Source organism: Pyrus communis, chromosome 6 (assembly GCF_041283825.1).
Source record: "Pyrus communis isolate YQ-2024b chromosome 6, ASM4128382v1, whole genome shotgun sequence".
NCBI classification, from domain to species: Eukaryota; Viridiplantae; Streptophyta; class Magnoliopsida; order Rosales; family Rosaceae; genus Pyrus; species Pyrus communis.
In genome coordinates this window covers 9566241-9583089 of record NC_142570.1, presented here as the reverse complement: position 1 = coordinate 9583089, position 16849 = coordinate 9566241, and the positions used below count along the sequence as shown (strand labels likewise).

General features: G+C 36.5%; 2 protein-coding genes and 1 long non-coding RNA gene across 4 annotated transcripts; 1 reads left to right on the top strand and 2 right to left on the bottom strand.

The window, feature by feature from the left end:
- The first annotated feature begins 1096 nt into the window (after positions 1-1096).
- Positions 1097-7762, top strand: LOC137711645 (late embryogenesis abundant protein At1g64065). The gene is made up of 2 exons (XM_088695740.1): positions 1097-1962; positions 7645-7762. The coding sequence occupies exon 1, from the start codon at positions 1187-1189 to the stop codon at positions 1844-1846; it is 660 nt and encodes a 219-aa protein (XP_088551866.1). The 5' UTR covers positions 1097-1186; the 3' UTR covers positions 1847-1962; positions 7645-7762.
- On the bottom strand, positions 3954-4981 carry LOC148696257 (uncharacterized). Its single transcript, XR_015963578.1, has 2 exons — positions 4850-4981; positions 3954-4073 (listed from the first exon to the last, which is right to left on the bottom strand). It is a non-coding gene; the product is annotated as an uncharacterized LOC148696257 (long non-coding RNA).
- A 6607-nt stretch (positions 7763-14369) lies between the features above and the next one.
- MAKR2 (membrane-associated kinase regulator) lies at positions 14370-16583 on the bottom strand. 2 transcript variants are annotated; one of them, XM_088695739.1, is made up of 2 exons: positions 14965-16583; positions 14370-14832 (listed from the first exon to the last, which is right to left on the bottom strand). In XM_088695739.1, the coding sequence occupies exons 1-2, from the start codon at positions 16262-16264 to the stop codon at positions 14753-14755; spliced, it is 1380 nt and encodes a 459-aa protein (XP_088551865.1). In that variant the 5' UTR covers positions 16265-16583; the 3' UTR covers positions 14370-14752. The 2 variants fall into 2 exon arrangements, with proteins under 2 accessions (XP_088551865.1, XP_068306846.2); XM_068450745.2 differs by having other exon boundaries at positions 14370-14862; positions 14965-16457.
- Between the last annotated feature and the right edge of the window lie 266 nt (positions 16584-16849).

Sequence of the window (16849 nt, the reverse complement as noted above, 5' to 3'; positions counted from 1 at the left end):
TCAAAATAATATCTTGCAATCAATTAGGAAATTAATCAATTAATTTAGGTAATTAATCATATTTTGAATGAATAATTGAAGGTTACCTTGTGGGGAGGATTTGATGAAATAGGTTTTGAATAAATACCTATTTTGATCATTTTTTACCTTGATTGTGCCATGATTGTCTGCTGTCTACGCGTAAAAATTCCGATGTGCCTCGATGGTAATATTATTCATTTTCACCGAAAAGTACACGTGTCGCCTCCATAATTTTATTGATTATTTTTTACTCCACAGTTATGATCTTAGATAATGATAAAGAAAATGAATGATTCTAATTATGATATCTATATAGTAAAAAGACATTAATCATAAATTGAAAAAAAGAAAAGTAAATTCTTCAATGGAAGGAACACAAGCATTACCCATTTGTAAATTCCAGTCAACCACCCAAGCCCCGTTGTCACATCAATAACTGCACACTTTTGACTCTGTTCATTCACAAAGCATTCCGATTACTTTTCTACGAAACGTTTAAGCCTGACTTTTTGACCATCACCATCAGTCACCCCATAAATTCTAAATATAAGCTTTTTCTTTTTACAATTGAACAAAGAATGACGTTAGAGAAAATAAATTTTTAAATTAAATTTGTAAATTAAATAATATATTATTAATAAAATAAATAAATACATTAATTAATAGTTAAGTAATAATTCAATCGTTAATATTCATCTTATTTAGTTTACAAAATTTAGTTAGAAATTAGATCTATTCTGAAACAAATTATTTTAATTTTATAGATTAAATTTTATAAACTAAATAATGTAAATATCGACAATTAAATTATTACTATTTTAAAAATAATAATTAAATTATTATTTTAATATTAATTAACTTGATAATTCCACCTAGCATTATCCTTTGAATTGACATTTGAACCACAATTGATTCGTCATTCAGAGAAGCTTCTGCAAGCCATTTCCAAATAAAGCACAATTCTTTCAAAAATAAAAACAAATCAAAAGTCAAAAGTCAAGCCGTACAACTTGGGCAACCGCGTCCAAGACTCTTAAAATTTTCCAACACTTCACCATCAACGACACCAACAAGAATAAAATCAAAGTTTCCATGAAACTCATCAGCCTTTCCCATTACCAATTATATAACTCCGGCCACCACTTTTGCATCTGTTTTCATCACCATGGCCTCTCCTAACGAACAAGTCAAGCCTTTTGCCCCAGCCAACTCACACTATCTCCGCAGTGATGAAGAGGAAGTCGCCTCTTTGCACATAAAGCTCCGGCAAAGAAAATACGTGCACTGTTGCGGCTGTGTCTCTGCCGTGTTCTTAATCATAGCTGTAACAGCCATAGTCCTCGGATTCACCGTGTTTCATGTAAAGGATCCGAAGATCAAGATGAACGAGGTCACAGTCCAACGGCTGGAGTTTGCCAATGGAACCCTACGGACGGATACTAACATAACACTCCTAGCGGATGTCTCCGTCAAAAATCCTAACGTGGCATCTTTCAAGTATAGCAATGCCACCACTTTGGTTTACTACAGCGGGACGGAGGTCGGCGAAGGGAGGACTCCAGCGGGAGTGGCAAAGGCGAGGCGGACGTCGAGGATGAATGTTACGGTGGATATTGTTCCCGGGAAGATCTTGGGCGTACCGGGGCTCATGAGGGAGGTGGCTTCAGGGGAACTGACCATGACGACTTATACGAGAATTCAGGGTAAGGTGAAAGTCGTTATGGTCAAGAAAAATGTAGTGGTTGAATTGAATTGTACCGTGAGGTACAATTTTTCAAGCGGGGAGATTCAACGAGACGATTGCAAACGGAGGGTTCGTCTGTAATGATTAGGATTCATTTTTTTCGATCTGTTGAAAATTGGATCAGATTAATCTTACACATGAGTAAGTTATACTGTTGTAATTTATTGATTATATCTGATAGTAATATAGAAACACAGGCACTACAAGAAAAATGGGCTATGGATACAAAATTGAGGACATGGATGAGGAGTTTGTGTCCCTTTGAACACTAAAAGGGTGGAACAGTGCACATTTTATAAAGGGCACCAAGTATTGTGCCCAAATGTAAAAAAAGTTGACACAAACACATTATTGGGCACGAAAATCGAGACTTTTGTGCCCAAATGTCCATCCAATTTTCATGTGTCCTTTTAATATCAGAAATGAAAATTTAATATTAATTTACAAAGACACAATAGCAGTTTTCGTGCCCTCTAATTTAATATATTTAAATAAAAAATATGGTTTTTGTGCCCTCTACATATTTACTTTTTCCTATTCCACAATAGTAAGATTGTTTATTAATTTCAAATTGACACAATAATATTTTCGTGCCCTTTGTTTTAAATAAAATAAGAATACCACCCTCAAATGTACATTTCGAATTATTTGCCCTATATCATATATACTAAAACCCGTAGGGGTTGGGTACTGTGGATGACCAGTGTCCGGACGGAACTGCCCTCGCTTCTTTGTTTTCTTTCCGTTTGTGTCCCTGTTTTCCACGAGGCGCTCAACTTATTCTCTCGACTTCGAGAGTCATCTTGAGTTAGGGTTTTGTTCCTTCGTTGCTTTTCTTGATTTCGGCTTTTGCTCTTTTCGTTTTGGCTGTTCTTTCTTCCAATCCTCTGTTTCCTGTGATAACGTGCTTTCTTTCGCGGAAATCATATATACTAAAACATTTTTGTCCGGTTCCTTTTCTTTCCTGTTTTGTACAGTGATTCCTTTTCACTGCTTTTGGTCCATTTTTTTTCCCATTTCTTTTGCTTCTCTTCTTTCGTAGCCGTCTGCTCTCTCCTCTCTTCGCCTCTGTTGGTCTCAAAGTGGATAGTTTTGTGGTGAGTTCGTCTAATCTTGCATCTGCAACTTTTTTATGCAACTGTATGGATTGTGTTCTGGTCAATTTTAGATGTTAGAAGCTTTTAATTTTTTTTGGGTTCAATTTTAAATGGGTTGTTGCTTTCGGAGTTTTCGTTTGAATACAGAGATGGGGTTTTTGGGGAGAAACTTTTAATCCGTGAGCTTTTTAGTTAGGTTGTGTTGTGGGTCTTGACAAATGGATTTTCGATTTGTAAATGGATTTTCTGTTGAAATTGTTTCTCTTCTCATTTTTGGTTTTTTTTTTTTTTTTTTTTTTTTTTTTTTTTTTTTTTTTTTTTTTTTTTTGTGCCATCGGGTTTTGCATGTGGGTGTATAATCATGTTTTCTTTTGAATTTCAGGGGATTCAGGTTTTTATTTTTCTGGAACTTTTGTCTGCAGCTTTGGAAGACATTTGTGCTTAAGGTGAGAAACTTTGGTTGCTTGCTTTTGGGTTTTGTTGTAGAATTATTATTTTTTTTATTTTTTATTTTTTAAGAGTTACATTCGTGGGAATTCATTTGGTCTTCTTTTTTCCTGCATCTGAAAAATGCCACATGATGTGAGTTTATAATTAAATATGAATATCAAAATGGGTTTTCTGTGCAAATTTTCTTTCTGATTTTATAGAACCGAAGAGGATGTTAACAATAACATTGTGTGATATGCGATCTAAAGTTCTTTGGTGAGTTATTTGGTTTTCTTGCCACATGGGATTTTAATACTTTTTTTTTCGTGGTTTGTGTGTGGTTTTCTGATGTGTTTTTATTTTTAATTTCAGAAAAAGTTAAGGATACGATCAAATGTTTACTGGTGAATTTTCTATTTTTCTGATTGTGTGTGATTTAATTTTTTTCAAGCTTTGGGTATACTTTTCTGATCTGCTTTGATTTTTAGTTGCAGCAAAAGTTGTTGCTCGAATTTTCCAGTTTTTATCTGCGGCTTTCCAAGCTCTTTATCAACAAGGTATATCATTTTTATTCTTTTTCCTGAATCTTTTGTTGGATGGAATCGTTTTTTGTTTTTGGTGAGTTCTTCTAATCTCGCATCTGGTACTGTATTTTTTTTTCCGACTGTATAGATTGTGTTTTGTTGAATTTTAAATGGTAGAAGCTTCTTGGGTTCAATTTAAATGTGTTGTTATCAACTCTTGAATTGCTTTCGAAGTTGTTTGGCTACTCCCTTAACGCCCTTTTTCCTTTTCTTTTCCGCTTCTTCGATTTGCAGCCCCCTTCTTTTTATTCCTTTTCCAGATTTAGCTTTTTTCCCCTATTTTGTATCTTTTGGCTGATTTTGTGGATCTTGGTCAGTGCTGTGGGTATTGGTGAATTTCTAGCATGTTTAAGCGTGCAGTTTTTGTTATAATGTATGGATTGTGTTTTGTTCAATTTTAAATCTCAGAAGGTTTTAATTTTTTTTTTTGGGTTCAATTTTAAATGGGTTGTTATCAAGCATTGAATTGCTTTTGGAGTATTCATTTGATAAGAGAGATGGGGAGGGGGGGGGTTCTTTTGGGTGAAACTTTTGGTCCGTGAGATTTTTAGTTAGGTTGTGTTGTGGGTTTTCGCAAATTTCTATCGTGTTTATGTGTGCATTTTTTTGTTATAGATTTGGAAGAACATAGCATTACAGGGTGTTGAGGGTTTGCTGGTGGGGGAAAGTAGTAGCGTTAAGATTTTGCAGGTGAGATATTAGGGTGAGAGAAAAACGGGACAAAGAGCATTGAAGACACATTTGGGATTAGGGGTAGCAAAACAGGGGAAAAGAATATGACAGAGGAATGGACTCTTAATTTTTTCTTGACTGGTTTGGGATTTTGCTTGCCTTTGGGGTTGTCATTGGCGTCAAGCCATTTGATGTCAAGTGGTGTCTGTTTTTTCATAACTTTTATTACTAATTTTTATGTCATTTGCGATTTTGTGTCCTGGGATTTCTGAATTTTATCGTTCATTGTCGGTTTTTAAAACTTTTTTTGTCTTCATATGTTTGTTTAATATGCTGTGTTTGTGCTGGGACGCCGTTTTGCAAGTTCTCTTTCCATTTGGGACCACTACATTTTATAAGTGATGAGGGTGAGGTTTAGATACTCAAAACACTCCATTTTTTTCCAAATATGCGCGTTTGGTTCTCTTTGGTTTTAAGTGTTTAAAATTAAATGGTTATTTTGATAAAATGGTTTATTAGTTTGTCTAATGTGTTGTGATCAGGAATTCAATTGGATTGGGTAAAATGCTTTATCAATTTACGTTATAGGGAATTTTGTGTATTATGGTCTGTGAGTTTTATTGCTCATCGTTTGTTCCTTTTTCTTTGTTTGCCGATTTCTTTTGCAGGGGATCACTATAAAATTGCTTGAGGGTAAGATTTTGATAATAAAATTCGAAACGAGGCGTTACTTTTCTTTTTGGAAACTAATTTAAAAGCTCTGCATAGATAGTTAACTGTGTTGAAATGTCTTGATAAAACCTGAACCTTTTGTTATATGTGAATGTTCATTCCTTACTACAAATATAATAGGCATAGTGGTCTAAAAAATTAAAACCCACTGACACATGACATCAGAAATTCAAACAAATTTCTACTGTTACTATTACCTTCTTTCATTCAGATCATCAACATGTAGTTCAAATCTAGATCAAACCTAGATGAAATTCAGGTGACATTATTTATTGTCATTTTTTCAATAATTTACATTGTTTTAGTACCCAGGTTTACAGCATGAGCTGAAGATCCAAGATCATTTTGGCAGAGACTTAGATATTGAAGACACTAATTTTGCTCCTTATTTTATAGTTTAATGTCCTACTTTTTACATGTTTTATACACTTATAACACCCGCAGCAACACGCGGGCACTATGACTAGTACTTTTTAGATTTCAAACGGCACGTATAAAAATAATTGTGCAAAATAACAGTGAAAAAAATATGAAAAACTTGAAGATGAAAAAAGGTTATTAGTCTTCTCTCTCATCCCTTCATCCTGTCTCTTCCTTCCCCTTCACTCTCCTTCCCGTATCCTTCCTGTCCATATATTTCAGGCAACAGCGCCGCCTTCCACTTGTCACCACAGACCGTCAAATTATACCTTCATAATCCTCTTCCCATCATCTTTCCGATCCTCAAGTTAGTTTCTACAAATTCATAGCCAAGTTTCTTCAATTCAGATCTAAGAAACATATGATTTTGTTCGGGTTTTGTGTGTTTTGCAGGTATGAGAGCGGCGTGCGGGACGGCGAAGAGAGAAGTAGCAGTGGCGTCGATGGGTGATGAGGCCCGAGCTGGTGATGAAGCCGATCGTTTCTCTCGGTGACACGACACAAACGGTCTCGCCTCCGTCCTATCCTCATCTCGCTGCCGACTCCCTTCTCTCGCCTCCGTCGCCATTCTTATCCTTTTTCCACCTACCTTAACTTGCTGTACTAAACAAGACACAAGAGTCTTAGAGCAGTTGAACCCGTCCAGCTCCACCTCGAACTGCGGCGGCGTCCTCCAGCTCTGTTTCTTCACACGAGCCTGAGGTGAGGACTCCATATTTCCCTCTTGCTTTGCTGTACTGGTCGTGTTACTTGATGGAACTGCGGCAGTGCTCTTCAGCTGCTGTGTTCTTCAATCATGATATGTTGCTTTTAATTTTTGGTGCAAAGCTTAAAGGAGATTGTGAAAAACTGCGCTCAGGTCCTCCCCAACGAAGCCGTCAATGGACTCCTCGCCCAAGGTCCTCCGCCTATTTCTCTCTCCTCACTTTGTCTCTCTAAAATTGCAGATTTATTTCTCTAATTTTTTAACTTGAAGTTTTTGGTTCTTTCTATTTTAGGCCAAATGAAAAAAAATAGAATTGGGCTGAGGCATAGTTGTATTAATGAATCCCTAACTCAGCAGCAAGGGTGTGGAAGCTCACACGCTCAGATTTCAACGCGTTTCGAAGGTGGAAATGACAAGAATGTGCAGTGTGGACCTCCAATTTCTAGTGCTATGATGCATGAGGACTGCCAAAGTGAGAATACTGGTTAGTTGTCATCAAGCAGCCCTTGTAGATGTGTATTTTGTTTATGTATTGCTAGTTTAACCATTAGTACGTTTGACTTGGGGATACAAGCTTGGATATGTTATATTTTGTTGTATATAGAGAATCCCGGGTATGTCCAGCATAGGATAACATGTATTTTTTGGTTTAACATTTGGATGGGTTGTATTGTTAGGTTGCATGAATCGGTCTTAGCCGAGAACATGGGTTATGTAATATATTAACTTCACTATTTTAGTGCTAATGTTGATTTATGTTTAGTTTGTAATGGATGATTTGTAAGTTTCTAAATTTAGGTGGAAATTAGGTTCTATGAGCAACCTGATGATTTCCATGTTTAAATAAAAATATCCAATTATGCCACAAATTTTTAATTGTGCTGGAGTTTTATTGTATTTATTAAAATATAATAGTGGCACAATTTTAAAGTTGTGCCCTTGCTTTAACATTTATACAGCAATCTAAGCCTTTAAAATAGCAATTGTGCCCATCTTACACCATACATTCAGTAGCCTTTATTAGAGGTAAGACACAATAAGGGTTGTATTTGTGCTTAGCTTTGGGCACAAAACATCATATTGTGTGCTATAAGTAATGGTGACGCCCATAGAGGGCACATATACAAACTTAGTTGCTGCACTGTTGCTATTGGTCTATGAGCACAAATGTTGGTGCTTTTTGGCCTCAAAAGGCACATATAATTTTTTGTGTGCAGTGCTCATTTTTTTTGTAGTGAGGTTGCTAAAAGAGCAGTCGTTGTATGGAAGTTGTAGCCTTTTCAATTTTCATGATCATTGCCAATCATCAAAAGAGTTCTATGTTAATCGATACTTAATGCCAGAATTTTACTTTACATGTTCGTCTAATTATACGAACCAAACATGTTAAAGAAAATATATATTAGGCCATTTGTTTTGCACGAAAATGTGTTGAGTTGTCTTAAGCAAGGAGGCTGTATTTTAGTCAATAAAAGGTTATATCTTAGGAGAGTATTTAATTGGGATTGTGAGAGATTTTAATTCTTTTCATAAATTTAGGGTATTCAATTAGCATTTTTAATGATTCTTTTAAAGTCTATCAGCATTTTTAATGATTTTCTAAAAGTCTAGAGCTATTTAATTAGGATTTTTTTTGTGAGTTTTTAACATTCCAAATGTATTCAATTATAAATTGATTTTAAAGGATTTTAAAAAGTTCAAAATGTTAAAACTCTCAAATCTCACTTCTCCCTTGAGAATTTGACGAAATTAACTCAAAATTTTACATAAGATTTCTAAATATCATTTAAACTCTATTAAAATTTATAAATTCATAAATAAAAAAATTCTTTAAAATCGCAATTGAATACACCATATATTTAGTTGGTAAAGCATTTTGGGGGGCCCACGTGAACTACCTATTAGTGGACAGTGGAGAATAGTCAAAGGGCAAACTTTGTAGAGCCCACTAAAGATGGCCTTAAGACTTGTATGCTGTCTTGGATAAACTGGAAATTGTGGAGTAATTTTGGCTAATTATTTACAAGTTTGACTCCTATATCTATGCTACTGTCACATGTGTACATATATTGTGGGGTCAAACGTGCACCTGTGATGTATATGATCATCTAGAAGTTATGCCCCTACTTCAACTCTCACTTAAAAATAACCCTTATACTATCAACTTTCAGGACCTTGTGTTCAACCACTATCAATATGGTATCAAATCTTTCAAGAGACTTGTAGCTGTTGTAGTTAAAAGCATTTAGCCCGAAAGTCATTCGCAAGGTAAAAAAAAGTACTTTGACGGGTATAATAAAAAAAAGTACTTTCAACACATTTAAAGTGTTTTATGCAAATCTTTGATTAATAGCCAATGAAAGTTAGTACTAGTCAAATTAACCATACGACATGCAGTGACCTTGAATGTGCAAAGTCGAACTTGGAATAATGGGTGAGACCAAAACAAGTTGTACAAACTTACAAATGTGCAGGATTCACTGCCTGAAAAATGGGAAAACCATCAAATATATCGTGTGTTATAGCAAGAAACACGTATCATATCTGCATGGACAGATCATTTATGTGTTAGTATGTTCAATGAAAATTTGTGCATGTATAATTAACTAGTTAGCTAGTAAGGTTATGGGCAATCTATTGACCGCTGGAGCAAGGTTTGTGGGTTTTGGGTAATCTATTGATCTTGCCCTCCATGGGTGGAAGTGCTCTAATCAAACGAGATGATATCTTGCATCTTCGTAGGAATATTATCAAATGGATATAGTATTTCGTTGCAGTCTGTTTGCATGCATCTTGGACTAAGCAAAGTTCTAATTTGCCTAAATTATATCTAATAAATTGATACGCTAATAAATGTCTTTCAGTATCAAAATATTTTCAATGAGTACATAGAGCCAATCTATGAAATGCCAACTAATGATCATTCGGATGAAGGGCTCTACAATGAGACTAGGCCAAGCTAGAGGAGAAGTTGTCCAAACTTCATGTAGAAAGCACCAAATTTGGTGACGAGATGGCCAAATATTTCCAAAATGATGATGCTAGGGAGATCAAATTTTTAAACTAAATTTTGTATATCAAATGATGTGGACGTTGATGATGTAGAATTATTAGAGAGACTAGGGCCAAAGGCTAACTTCCAACAACACCGATATTGTCCCCAATTTGGTAATTACCATTTGCACAATCCGTTAGATCCCGGTGTTAGTTGAATTGGGGTTTGTATATTTAAACTCTTCTTTTTTCATAGACATGATCAATGTGTGATATTTCAACAGATGATTGGATTATTACTTAAGTGTTAATTAACGTGCTTATTTAATATTGGTGATTAGTTTGTAAATTTGCTCTCTCTAGCACTACCCTTTGGGAAAAGGTGAATGTAAGCTACAAAACTTTTGAGGAAACTATGCAAAAAGTTTAAAGTTAAAATATATCAAATCCCATTTTCAAAACAAACTCGTCCTACCACCACCAAAGAGGAACAAAATCTATTTATTGATGAAGGGCTAAACATGGCACCAACCAATAAAAGTTCCATGAAAATGGATTTGGCTGTAGGACAGTAAGCTGACTTGTCGAAATCGATGATGGCTAAGGCGGAGATCATGGCTATCATAGGCTAAACACCCACGCTCGGGGGGTTCGAATTCGGCTAGCAATAATGTGGTTCGAATTTGTCTTTGACAAAAATCGTACTTAAAACTTTCCACTTTCAAGCTTTTGGATTTAAATTAATATAATCTTGTGGCTAATATCATTTAGACCTCACAGATTCTCAAAAGAACTTAGGAGAGCATTGGTATTGATTTTTTCCTAGTCAATTTTACAAAGAGGAAAAGATTTTTTAGTTTTCATCCCTTTTTCTATGCAATTTCTCTTGGAAAAATCTGAGAGTGTCCTAGGACACTGCCTGATTTGCGAAAAGAGGAAAAGAGGGTGTTCGTTTGGAATCTGGATTGTCTGCGAACTCTTTTTGTGAGGATCCTAAAATACATGAATCGTGTCCATTTATGGTATATCGTGCAGTTAGAAATTATTTTAAATTTTTTTATTTAAAATTGAACATAAATAGTACCTGACAAGATTTGATCGTATGATGTACGATGAACAGACAAGATTTACGAATCCCCGAAATCCTCACAAAGAGAATCCAGAGAGGATCCTATTGGGTTCGTTTGGTCTAGACCAAGAGGTATTAGCATTTAATTTCTTGGTTTTCATTTACTTTTTCTTTGATCCCCATGGTTTTAATTGTCCAACCCGAGAAGTGGGTTTTGATGTCAAAAGATTTTGGGAATCTTAACGAAAAGCTTCTAGTACTGTTCACTTTAACGAAAAATTATATTTTTACACTAAAAGGTCAATTATGGTACTATTCGCTTACCCTTTATTTTGTCTTTATTGTTAAAACTCAAAATTTGTAAGCCTTTTTTATTAATTTTCTTAAAGATTTACTTGCTTTCGGTCAAAAAATTAAAGAACGAACAAAAATAATGTATGCACAGTTTGCCCAATTAGCCTTTTTATTTTTGCCGGAATGGGCTCTTTTCCCTTTTGCCCGAATGGACTAATATTCTTTCGTTACCCGGATGGGCTTTTATTTATTTTGCCCGACTGCACCTTCACTACTTTTGCCCAAATGGGCAATAATAAAAAAATATAAAAATTTTCAGAAAATACAAAAAAAAAAAAAAAAAAAAAAAAAAAAAAAAAAAAAACAATAATAATAAAATCTGGGCAGTTGCCCGAATGGGCCCTTTTTCTCGTTTTCTCCATCACTCAAATCCCGTCTACTAACGGTAGCTAGTAGTGGCATGCTTGCAATGTCTAATCTTATGTACAAGTAAATTCCTGCCCTACCCATGAGGCTTATGGCGAATACCGGGGTTGAACAATATTACTATTACAGTAGAGTTACAATGGAGAGAGAGAGAGAGTAGAAATGTGGTTTCATGGATATGAATATGTGCGAACTAGTCATGTTATTGGTGCTCCACTCAATGTTGCACATATTCAAATCAATGAACTCAACTTGCAAGTCTCCATTAGAATGTGATGTACATTCTTATGGAGACTTGCAAGTTGAGCTCATTGATTCTCTTTCTACCAAGTAATTCGATCAAACAAGCACCAACCTCACACATGTAATCATGCAATTATGCAATTATGAAGCCTAGCTTTCTATTTGGTTGCTTTTGGGTTTTATCTTCACAAATCAAAAGTCATTTTCCTGTTGGAGGATATGAGAGGAGATAATCATTACAAATTAAGCCATCGAACAAGGATGTTGCTTGAAAGAGGCCAATGACTTTTCAATGAGAGATTTCATTCTTTCTTTCCAAAACATTGAAAACGAATTGGTTGGGACTAAGACCTACTTTAACTCTTAGAGTAAGTAAAACTCAAATTTTAAGAGCATCTAGCCCATCTTCATCTTGAAAGCTTTAGATCCATCTTGAAAAGTTCTAACGTCAAGACCTCCCCCCTTCTCTTTTTGGAGAAGATATTTGTTTCCTCGTAGGCGAAAGATACCTTCCTTTGCAATACCCCTGTCGGTGGGATTCACCATTGCCCCCTTAACACTTTTTGGAACTTAAACGAATAAAATCATATAATGCGCTACTAGGACAGAATCAGTACTCAAAAGATCAAAAACTTATTGGGTGTCAAAAGTACACCATTTTTTTCCAACGTCACACATTCTCCAAGTCCGAAGGGATCTAGTGCCCAACGGTTCTAAATCTACCCCAACTTGCTCCAACCCTTAGGTCAAATAGGAGTTGTAACCCAAAACTCATCTTTGGGACAAATTTAGCCCAAAATTCCCCCTGTTTAATGGCTGACCCACCATATATGTGTATTTTTTAAAGTTTTATATTTATAAATTTAATGAATCCAACGGTTAAGATCTAATATGATAAAAACCAACCGTAAAAAGAAAATAAAAATTTAACGGTCCAAATTTAAATCCAACGATTAAAATAATTAAAAAAAAAATTTTATATGTTTCATATTCTTTCATAATGTGCCACGAGTTTCATGACTTTAGTTTAGTGATTTTTTCAATATTTATCGGAATCTAAGTATTTTTAGGTTAAAATGTTCATAAAAATAAATTAGAATATTCTACATAACTTTTTTTTTTTTTTTTTTTAAGAAAGTTACTTTAAGAAAAAAAATATCCTAAATTCATTATTTAATAATCTCGTGCTGAAAATTTAACCAAAAGGGTTGAAGCAGAAAAATTGTTCATAAGTTAAAACCTAAGTTTTCTAAGTTAAAAATTCTAGGTTTTAACCTAAAGATTGAAGATGGTCTAATAGTGTCAATGATTTAATCTTTGTTGAGCCAATTCTTTGGGAAAATAAGTACCACTCAGTATTACGGTCTGGGTGTTCCTCTTCACTTGTCAATGAGAGGTCTTAGGTTCGAATCTCGTAAATAACGAATTTGTAATCAAATTAGATTGCTTATTATGTGACTTCGCTGAACTTTACATCAACTTAGTGTATAATATATCGTTGTACTAAAAACAAAAATTGGCTATTACCGACTTGATTATGTGGAGAGTGTATTGTGAGTGTAAGTTTTTCAATAAATTTTTATTTTAAGGCATTTTCAAAAAAGTTAAAAAGAAAAAGACAATTCTATTATAAGCAGAGAGTATCTGACTTGGGCGTAGGATAGGGCCCAAACTGAAACAAAAGCATAGGCCCAAAAGGAAATTCATAAAAGAAAAGGTGTCCCCAAAGAATATGATATTTAGCCAAAAACGACAAAAAGTCTTTGCCGTAAAGGCACGAGGTAGAAGCAGATTAAATAATGTAGGCAGCACTTTTGTGGGTCCGACCTCTGCCAAAAGGAGACAAATTCAATCTCCCCAACTTATTTCCCATCAAGAATACACTGATTTATTGGCTGCCTCAACATCACCACAACGTTCACGAATTCCCGTACACCATTTGGACCAAAAAGCAATCCCATGGCAAACAAAGACGTCTAGATTAAGTGCTTAATTGGAGAGAGAGACTAGTGCCAAATATTGTTTTCTATTCTATGTTTTTGAGTTTTTGCCCTACTAGAGACCAGAGAGATTCCTACTCCACCCATCTGACGAATGCCGAATATTACATTATAGGGTAAAAATTATCTTAATTATTCGAATCACGACAATTTCATATCTCATCTTTTAAAATTGACAATATCATACCACATCTTACGAATTTATGACAATGTCATACCGTATCTTACGATATTATTAAATATATTTTTAATAATTAAATATTAAAAAAATTAAGAATAAAAAAACAAAACAACAAAATTTCCTAGGGTGCGGCATCCCTTTCCCCTCTCCTTCTTCTTCTCCTTCCTTCTTCTGGGTTTTTTTTTTTTCTCCTCTTAAATTTTTTTTTTTCCTCCTCTTCCTCCTTCGGTTCTTCCTCCTAGGGGGGGGGGGGGGGGGGGGGTGGGGTTGGGTTTTCAAATTTTTTTTTTCCTCTTCTTCCTCCTTCGGTTCTTCCTCCTCCTAGGGGGGGTGGGGTTGGGTTTTCAAATTTTTTTTTTTCCTCCTCTTCTTCCTCCTACTTCGGTTCTTCCTCCTCCTGGGGGCCGGGTGGGGTTGGGTTTTCAAATATTTTTTTTTTTTTAACTTTTATTTATTATTTTAATATTTAAAAAATATTAAATATTTTTTAATAATATTTTATTCATTTTTTAATAAAAAATAATCCCGGTCTCTTGCAATGTCACTTCAGCACTTAACAGAAAAATTGATAGAGTTATGATATTATCATAAATTCGTAAGATGCAATAAGACATTATCAATTTTAAAAGATGAGGTATGAAACTATCGTGACCCCAATAGTTGAGATACTTTTTTATACTTTAACCTACATTGTATGTTATTATATAAGTGAAGAACATAGTATAAATAACGATCTACACATGTGGTAAGTGTAAAATTACTCAAAACTGTTTATCAATACCCATAAAAATCACAAGCGGTAAAAGATTAGGCTACAATATTATAATGCATATCACTAAAAGATTAGGCTACAATATTAACAGAATGACTTGGGTTTTGTGATTAATTATCACTAACACAATATTAAGCTAAAGCTCATAGAACTTGCAAGAACAAAACTACTAGTTTCTACAGACATCTCCTCCTACTCCTCCATCTTTCTGGCTTTTTCTAAAAGCAATTTACAATAATTAACAAGAAAACCTGGCCACTGTCCCTTTAGGCCTTCTTTGATTTGAGCATGATTAACAAACAGCAACATTGACTTGACCACTCCCCCCATTTCCCGCCAAAAAAGCATGCGGAAAAAGATCTCGGCCGTTAAAGCACACCTCCTTTGCCTTGATCCGACGACTTGCGAGACATCTCAACTGACTTTTTTTCGTTCGAGGGATCGCTCACTGACCGAGACAGCAGGTTAGTGTCCGAATCTTACCCGAAATAAATAAAGACAAAAAATTAAAATTAAATTGCACAAAATTATTTTAAAAAAACAATGATAAATAAAATAATTGGAAATTAATATTACGTACCTCGGGAGGCATTGAAGGAACGCTTGCAATGCAGGATGGCGCTTTGGATTCCGTCCTGCTGCTGAAGCAGCGAATCATCCCTCCTCTGCGCGACCACGGCGCCTGATGGAGCCGCGGCTACGGCGGAAGAAGCCGACCGGCTCTTCCCCAAGTGCTTGCAGACCACTCTCAGCCCAGCCGGGATATTCCCCTGTTTCTGACCACTCTTCGCATTGCTCGCCGTCGCCGGAGGGGGCTCCGACACTTCTGCTTCCGGTTGGGTCTTCTCAGCCACAGCCGCCGGATTTGAAGCCGCCGCTGTCGAGCCGTTCAAGCTGAGCTGCCCGGACAGTCTAAGCTTCTCGCCGTACCTCTTTGAAACGCGAACATAGAGCGGCTTAACCATTTTCAAGTACTTTTGCATTACCTCTTTGGAAAAGCGCTTTTCCTCAGAAGCCGATTCTTCAGAAGCGCTTACCGGCGGCGGCTTCTCCTGGGTCGTCTGCGACTTTTTAGCTGTTGAGATTCTCGAGCTATTGTCTCTTGTAAACAAAGACACAATGGGGACCTCCTCCACCTTGAATTTCACCGTGAAAAGCTTCCCCTGCTGTTTCTGCTTTTGCGGCGGTTCCTCTTCCAGTGGTTTTTCCTGGGTTTTTTGAGGCGCTTCTTTCGCTACCGCCGCAACAGATTCCACAGCCGGCGGCTCCGTTTTCTCTGGTTTTTCCGACGCATTTGAATTCGACTTCGACTTCTTCAAACCCAGCATGAAAACACGAAACTTGGTGGCCGATTTCAACAATGAACCGGCGAATTGGGGCTTGGAGTTGGATTCTTCAGATGGGTCGAACTCAATCGACGACGGCTCGATGGGCACAAGCTTCCCTTTGAAGAACAAGTCGTCAGAGGGAGAGAGAGTCAGATTCGGGTCGTCCGTACGGTCCTGGCTCGACCCAGAAGAGACAGTGAAGTTGAACTCCCCCTCTCCATCTTCACAATCGTCAGACTCGTCATCTTCTAGTCGGGCCTCCTCGTCGCTGTCATCCGTACAATCTCCGTTTCCACAGGGCTGGTAGGTTTGGGCAGCGGCCGCTTCGTCTTCGTCAGGGACGGCAAACTCCAAGTCGAAGAAAGGGCCGTCGTCGCCGTCGGTGTCTTCGTCGTCATTTTGGGCGACGGCGGTGAGGATTGTGGTGGTGGGTGAAGTGGTGGTGGGGGTGCGCATTTTAGCAGAATCAGGAGTGTCGAGGCAATTAGGAAGGGGGGTGCCATATACAGCACCACCGCCTCGCCAGTACTTGAGCAAGCTGAAAGCTTCCATGGTTGGGAGAGCCAGTATAAGGCAGAAGGAGTGGGTATACTGAGTAAAAAGAGAGAGAAAAGGAGAGGGAAAAGGTAAGGGTTTGCGTAGATGAATGGGTTTACAAAAAGTACCACTACTGAAAATGTAAGTGATGGGTAGAGAGAGAGAGGGAGAGGAGGGAGAGATGGAGGGGTGAAACCGTAAAAGTGACAGAGAGAGAGAGAGAGAGAGAGAGAGGAGGGGGTAAGGTTAATTTGTTTGTAATGAATACGGGGCCTGCAGGGCAGAGCAGGGCAGGGCAGTGCAGGGCAGTCATGTGAGGGAGAACAGTCTCGTCTCAGTAAAGATAATAATAGCGACACAGACGAATTAATAGTGGAGAGTACACTACAGCACCTATACGACCTATCTCTCCACTCTCTCTCTCTCTCTCTCTCTCTCTCTCTCTCTCTCTCTCTCTATATATATATATATATATATATATATATATATATATATTTTTTTTAAACAATTATTACCTATCTTAATGTAGTTTAAATTTATTTTACCAAATCAGAATTGAATTTAAAATCTTTTACTTATAAGTTTGAGAGTCAAGTGAAT

Excerpts from the sequence above, each read along its gene's own strand:
- MAKR2 (XM_068450745.2), bottom strand. The coding sequence starts at position 16,264 with ATGGAAGCTTTCAGCTTGCTCAAGTACTGGCGAGGCGGTGGTGCTGTA. Across the intron at positions 14,863-14,964 it reads TTCCTTCAATGCCTCCCGAG|ATTCGGACACTAACCTGCTG; the intron begins GTACGTAATATT and ends ATTTCGGGTAAG.
- LOC137711645 (XM_088695740.1), top strand. The coding sequence starts at position 1,187 with ATGGCCTCTCCTAACGAACAAGTCAAGCCTTTTGCCCCAGCCAACTCA.